The sequence below is a fragment of the Athene cunicularia genome, assembly GCF_003259725.1.
Source record: "Athene cunicularia isolate RWA chromosome 6 unlocalized genomic scaffold, athCun1 chr6_part1, whole genome shotgun sequence".
NCBI lineage: Eukaryota > Metazoa > Chordata > Aves > Strigiformes > Strigidae > Athene > Athene cunicularia.
In genome coordinates this window covers 10651989-10659316 of record NW_020799105.1, presented here as the reverse complement: position 1 = coordinate 10659316, position 7328 = coordinate 10651989, and the positions used below count along the sequence as shown (strand labels likewise).

General features: G+C 58.7%; 1 protein-coding gene across 1 annotated transcript; it reads left to right on the top strand.

The window, feature by feature from the left end:
• Positions 1-5: 5 nt before the first annotated feature.
• Positions 6-4997, top strand: ENTPD7 (ectonucleoside triphosphate diphosphohydrolase 7; the record flags this gene model as incomplete). The annotated part of the gene is made up of 10 exons (XM_026851495.1): positions 6-303; positions 410-560; positions 955-1058; positions 1132-1188; positions 1676-1824; positions 1908-2074; positions 2809-3133; positions 3238-3323; positions 3445-3606; positions 3772-4997. Coding segments are annotated over 10 exons (1728 nt in total), but the record flags the coding sequence as incomplete, so codon positions are not given.
• Between the last annotated feature and the right edge of the window lie 2331 nt (positions 4998-7328).

Here is a 7328-nt window from a genome sequence, read left to right as displayed (position 1 = left end):
ACTGGGGCAGCCGGGGGCCCGGGGCTTGCCGTTGCCCGCCGGTGCTGAGGCACCCCGTTTATCCTCGGCGCTTGGGGGGCTCCTCCCGGGACCCCAGGTACCTGGCGCAGGCGGAGGAGCTGACAGCCACTGACACCGAGGACTCGGCCCTCAATTACGGGGTGGTCGTCGACTGCGGGAGCAGCGGGTCCCGGGTCTTTGTCTACTTCTGGCCCCCACACAACGGGAACCCCCACGACCTACTGGACATCAAGCAGATGAGGGACCGGAGCAGCCGCCCCGTCGTCAAGAAAATTAAACCAGGTCGGTGCCACCCCTCTCCGGCCCCAGGCCCCTCTTGCCCACGGGACGGATACAGCCGCTGCCCACGGCAGGGCTGGCTGGTTCACAGCCTCCCTTCCCCGAGCAGGCATCTCTGTGGCGGCAGCAGCCCCCGAGCAGGCTACGCCCTACCTGCGCCCTCTGCTTCAGTTTGCGGCAGCCCACGTCCCCGCTCAGAAGCATAAGGAAACTCCACTTTACATCCTGTGCACAGCAGGCATGCGACTGCTGCCCGAGAGGTGAGTTCATCGGCCCTTGTCAGAGGGAGCCAGGGACCCACTGGGATCAATCTGCCCCCGAGAAGGGGGAAGACAGCTGCATCATCTTAAGCCTGATGAGAGAATTAGGAATCCTAGGGGATTTGAGAAAGGAAAGGGTGCATTGTTGAAGTGAGTGGTGTGGGCTGCAGAATGAGGGTTTGAGCATGCTGCGAGTCAGCTGAGAGGACACTTTTTACTGAAGTCTCAAATAAATCTAGTTTCTCATCTCTAAAGTGCGCTGGGTGCAACAGCAGGGCTCATGGAGCTGGACGTGGGGTGTATTGCAGCGGGATTCCTGCTGTCTCGTACTCCCACAAAGGAGTGTTACTAGTGAAGATCCCTTAGCATCTGTCCTTCTCCTGCGCCTTTGCAGGCAGCAAGCTGCAATCCTGGAGGACTTAGTGAGAAATGTGCCCCTGGAGTTTGATTTCCTCTTCTCCAAATCACATGCAGAAGTGATCTCAGGGAAACAGGAAGGTAGGAGCTGCCACAAAGCACTGCTTGGTTCCCTTTAGTGTATTGCCATAATGACCCTTTCTGTCTCATGTAGGTGTCTATTCTTGGATCGGCATCAACTTTGTCCTGGGCCGTTTTGATCATGAGGATGGTGAGTCTGGCTGCTTGTAGAGCCTCTGGGAGGGTCTGAGTAGAGCTCTGCTGGAGCTTGCCCTGACACTGGAGCTAAGAGCAAGCTCTGGAGTGGGCAGCATCTGGCCCTCTGGCCAGGCAATGCCTGACCCCAGCCATGTGTGTGAAACTCTCCTGGACCTGGGACCCGCAGGTGCAGTTGCCCCAGTCACAGGAACAAGTCCCTGTGTGAGGGGAGCACCTGCAGCATTTTGGAAGAAGAACCAGGAAGAGAGGGTTTGTAGTAGTGTTCCTATAATGGCTTCCAGCAGTGGATGCTTTGGGGGAACCTGTGAAGTTGTGTGGTGGCCAGTCCTGAATGTCAGGACCTGCTTCCCTGCAATGATCCTCGGGGGCTGCTTACAGGAGTGGAGAAGCCCCATGAGGCTGCTGGGGGGGTAACAGTGGAAGGGAGGAGGTGCTGCCCCAGGCCTTGCCCCTCAGTGACACGCTGCTGGGGGTTGCAGAGGAGGATGCCGTGGTCACCGTAGCACTGGGGGACCAGGGAGAGTCCCTGGTTCGGAAACGAACAGTTGGGATCCTAGACATGGGGGGCGCCTCCCTGCAGATCGCCTACGAAGTGCCCGACTCTGGAGCCTTCTCCTCTCCGCAGCAGGTATGTATCTGGCCGGCTGGCCCCGAAAGCTCCCCCTGCCTTCCCTGAGTTGCTCCTGATCGTGGACCTCTCTGCATCCCCAGGAGGAGGCTGCTAAGAGCTTGCTGGCAGAATTCAACCTGGGCTGTGATGTACAACACACTGGCCACATGTACCGTGTCTACGTCAACACCTTCCTGGGCTTCGGGGGCAATTTTGCCCGGCAGCGCTATGAGGAGCTTGTGCTGAACCAGACCTATGTGCACAACCGGTATTGCTGCCTCGTCTAGCAGTGCCTGTGCTGGGGTATTGCAAAACAGAGTGCTGGTTCCTTCATGCTGACCTCTCCCCGTTGGATTTGCCCCAAGAGCCACCTGTGGCGATAACAGCTCCCACAGCCACACTGGCAGCAACCGTGTGGCAGTAGCAGATGCCCAGGCTGGCACAAGGTGCACAGGCACCGAGCCCAGCAGGTGTTAATCAGTGCCGCAGCTCCCTCCCTTCCTCCTCCCCTCACAGCAAGCTGCAGGGAGGCCTCTCTGGTGACTTTTGGCTTTTCCTGCTCTGACTTTCACTCCTTTTCCAGCACAGATTCACCCAGCACACATTTCCACAGCATCCCCACCTTGAGCTCTCTGTCTCCTGTCTCCCCTTCCCAGAACGCTATGTGAGGCTGTCGCCAGAGGTGGAGAGGCTTGGTGCCCAGGTACTCTTGTGCCAGGAGCAAATCCTGCAGGGCTATGGATCCCCACGAGTGGGTGGTGTGGGCTGTGCCTTATTGCACCCCACAGGTGCTCAGGGCATGTGGCTGCAGGACAACATGCCAGATCTGGCAAGTTTGGCCTTGTCAGGAGGTGGCAGGGAAGGCACCAGCACTGCATGGTACAAGGGGATGCGCAGTCTGCTGTGAGGGGTATCTGGATGTGAGGCAGTGCTAGACTAGGCTTTTAGTGATGGTACAGGAACCCCCATGCAATTGCCTTTCTTTCCTGGCCTGTTTTCCAGCCTCCATGGACAGCAGACAGGGCTGAGCCCTGAGAAGCCCTTCCTGGACCCCTGCCTGCCCGTGGGGCTGGAGGATACGGTGGCAAGGGGCAGCCAAAGCCTGTACATGAGGGGGCGAGGGGACTGGCTGGCCTGTGTGGAGCTGCTACAGCCCCTCCTGGCTGGGCCCAACAGCAGCCAGGCCTCCCTGGTGGGGGCCTACAAAGCACCCATTGACTTTGGCAACAGCGAGTTTTATGGCTTCTCTGAGTTTTTCTACTGCACTGAGGATGTGCTGCGCCTGGGAGGCCACTACAGTGCCTCCACCTTCACCTCTGCTGCCCGGGTGGGTGCTGCTCCAGCCTGGGGGCTGGGGAGCTGCTATTCCTGGGGCTGGGATGGAGCGGGGTCTGTTTCTCTGCTCTGAGCCTTGACTTCTCTGTCCTCCAGGAGTACTGCAGCCAGCGATGGGAGGTGCTGACCCAGCGTTTCCGCGGTGGCCTCTATTCGGCACATGCTGACCAGCACCGCCTGAAGTAAGCAGCTTTGCTGAGGGGGTGCCGTGGCTGGACCTCCTGTGGGGGGCTTTTACTGTGGTAAAGTACACTGGTGCAGGTGGCAGCATCTGGCTGATGCTCCTGCGTGCCATACCTGCAGGTATCAGTGCTTCAAATCGGCCTGGATGTACCAAGTCCTTCACCAGGGCTTCCATTTCCCCCTCGACTACCCCAGCCTGCGCACGGCCCAGCTGGTGTATGACCGGGAGGTGCAGTGGACGCTGGGAGCCATCCTCTACAAGACGCGGTTTCTGCCACTCAGGTACTGTTGCTGTGCTGTTGGCATCGCTCATGGAAGGGTGGTTGGGGAGGAGCAGGAGTTACCGCCCCAGGTGAGGGCTTTGCCCCCCCAGCAAGGGGAGCAGTGGCATGGACCCTGGTAGTACCCATGGCATCTCTCAGTCAGTCCCAACTCTCCTCTCCACAGGGATCTCCGGCAGGAGAGCATCCGGCAAGCACACACCTCCTGGCTGCGTCTCTCTTTTGTCTACAACCACTATCTCTTCTTCGCCTGCATCCTGGTCGTAGTGCTGGCCATAGTCCTCTACCTCCTGCGGCTGCGCCGCATCCACCGCCGGCAGCTGCGCTTGGCTCAGCTCACCCTGCTCTGGCTGGACAAAGTGGTGGTACCACCAGGTCAGGGAAATGGGCCGTGACACCAGCAGTACCCACCATCCAGTTGCACCAGCAGAACCAGGACTGACTGACAGCCTGGGCTCCAAGGGCTTAGACTCTTTCTTAAAGATCATCTCAACTCTGCACTCCAGAACCAGAGCCTGTGGGTTGAGGCAGCTATGGACACCGGTGCTTTCCTCTCTGCCTCACCCCAGCCTGAATCTGTACATTCCTTGGCCTCCGGCCTTTGCCTCACTACGTGGTGTAGAGCAAAGTCCTCTGCGGCTAGCAGGCTCAAGGCTGTAGCCCTGGCAGGTCCCTCAGATAAGCAGGACGTTATCACCAAGGTGGCCAACCCAGGGCTGTGGCCTGAAGCACTGGGCCACCCCATGACTCAGCCACCCGTTTGCAGAGCAGGCTGGTGAGGTGCTGTAGCTCATCACCCAGGGTGGCCTCTCTGCAGTCCCTTACAAGCCTGCAGCTGGAGAACAGCAGTCACCAGTAAAATTACTGCAGGAACCAGGTGAGCCACAAGTTCCACCGAGCTGCTCTGCCCAGCCCGGCCCCTCTTTGAGCATTCCTTAAGAGGTCTCCTGCGCTTTGCCGTGTCTTCCCCTCTTAGGACAATCCTCCCACGGTCCTAGCCACCATTCCAAGCTCAGCCCTGAGGGCTCAGGCTCAGTTCCTAAGGCACCACCAGAGTGGGCTGCCTTTGCTTTCATACATTCCCTCCCGGGCACATCTGCCCCGTGGTGTCCCGCACGTTAATCAGGCACTAGCACCAGGACCCATGGCTCTCTCCCTGTGAGCGCAGGCTGGGCCTGCCCATGGGGAACCACTTCACTCAGGCCCAGCTCACCACCCCATGGCAGGACTGGGCTGTGGCTGTGTGCACAGGCACAAGCCTTTCCCTAACACACCCCACACCCCCACCGCTGGGGCTGGAGCCCCTGATGACCCAATGAAGTTTTGTCACTTTTTACTTGAACTCAGCCGTTCCCATTCCTGTAGCAATAAAGAAACTCCGTGAGCCATCCAGCACCAGTCTCGTTTTCTAGGAAGAACCTCCCCAGCAGTGACAGCTCCTGGCTGGCACCATGGTAGGTGCCAGTGTGTCTGCACAACATTGCTTTGTGCCACCATGGTGGGATGATGGAGCTGCTTTCTTGCCAGCAGATGTTCTCTGAGAGCCCAGCAGGAGAGTTGAGCTCAACTCAGTGCTCTGACCCAAATTGAACTGTTGTGATCCCTGAAAACAGCATCCTTTGCTGCCCTCCTACCCCCTCCTAACACAAGGAAGTTGAGCCTGCCCACTCAGCCCCTGGATGATGTTGCTCCCTTCTTTTTACCTTATTCCCCACCCCAGCCTGGGAAAGGAACCACCAAGCTCTTCCAGCTGCTGCAGTGTCATGGGGATGGCCCCAGCACAGCTGCCTCCCACAAAGAGGGGCTGGGCAGGTTCCCCATTCTTCCTCTAGCACATGCCGTTTCCTACCTGTGAGCCTGGTCCTACAGGATGAGTGCACAGGTGGCATCAATGATAGAACTTTCCATGCATGAGCATGCTGCCAACCTCCTGCTTCGGCAGCTGAGGATCCCAGCCTTGATCTCATGGTGCAAGAGCAAGCTTAGGGGGAAGGGTCTGAGTAAGGCCAAGACTGCTCCTCAGCCTCAAAACAACAAATGACTCTGCCTCCAACATCACTTACTAGAAAAAGGACTTACTTTATTTCCACAACACAAGTTTAACAAACACAAACAAATAAATACAGATAAATTATTTGATAAGTAAGGGGAAATGTAAAACACAATGCCCTACTCAGTTCTCATAACCTGGACAGAGGCTGGGGGTTGGTGGTACCTAGACACTACTGCAGCACCCTCACTGCTGAGGTGGAAGGAGACACAGCATCCCTTAATCCCCTACAGCAGGCTGTCAAGCAGAACCCCCCACCGTGCACCCCAGTGCCTCCCTCATCACACCCAGGGGGTCTGCATGCTCCTCCAGGGTGAGCCCTCCCTTCTCACACCCACAGCCAGAATCTGTTTTAGCAAGGACCACCCTCACCACAGGGGACTGACCATACAACAGAGGATGCTATGGGCTCCTGCCTTCTCAGGCAGAGGGGCAGCTGGTGCCTGAAATGACCATGGATATGGTAACTAGTTGGGCAGCTTAGGGAGAAGGCGTTTCACTTAGCAGGGGGGTCTAGGGCTGAGTGAACTGGAGGGAGCAGGGCAAGCACTGCAGGGACAGGATCTGCTGGCACTACACACAGATCTCTCCCAGGATGGTGCTCAGTGTCAGTCACTGCAGCACTCCGCCAACTGAGGGGATCTCTCCCTGGTAGGGTGGCTGCTCCCAGGACCGGGCTTACCAGGCCCTTGTCCCAGGCAGGGGTGCTGCCTGCCATGCTCAGGAGCCCAGCCATCCTCAGTCCAGGTTGCAGTGCTCACGGTGTGCTGGGGCAGCAGGTCCAGCCTCTGTCCCAGCACCTCTGGGGGCTGCCTGGTACGGGAGAGTAGAGGCTGGAACAGCAGCAAGAGCTGTGAGGAGAAAGGACAAGTTAGGACCAAACTGCACCCACAAGGGAGCCCCCACAAAACCTAGAGAACCACAGGCTGAGGGAGAAACGCTCGGTTTGCTCAGGCCCAGTGCAGAACCAGCAGCCCCACTCTGAGACCAGCTCACCACAGCCACAATGCACAGAAGCCAAAGCATCACCTATCCAGCAAGGACCAGGTGGCAGCTCCCTCCCCAGCCAAACACAGGCAGGCAAGCAGGGACATCTCTGCCACCCCAGACCTCTGCTCACTCACGGTGACGATTCTGGGGGTGGGTCTCTATTCTGGCGCTGGCTCCTGGGGACTGCTCACTCCCAGAGAAAGCGCACGTACCAGATGGTCTCGTTCTTCAGCTGCGGCCCGAACAGGGGGTTGGCCTGGGCCAGGATGGCGATGAGCCAGCTGCAAAGGGACCCAACCTGCCGTCAGCCCCGACAGTACAGGAGCAGGGACCAGGATCCCGGGATGCTGCTGCCTCAAGGGGCTGGCAGAGGGAGTGCTGCGCCGGGGGGTGAAGTGCCGGGAGGGTGACAGGTCGCAGCCCGGGATCTGTCCCGTTCATCCAGGGGCAGGAGGCTGGGCAGCAGCCACTGGGCCCGGTAAAACCTCACGGGAGATGGATGTGTGTGTGTGTGTGTGGGCATCGGGGCCCGGTTCGAGGTACTCACAAGAGGTAGCAGCACACGGCAGTGGTGACCAGCATCGTGATGATGACCCTGCCGAGACACCGGCGTTAGGACGATGAGGCCCCGTCCCGGACCACCTGCCCCCGATATCCCTCCCCCCCCGGAGCCCCCACTCACC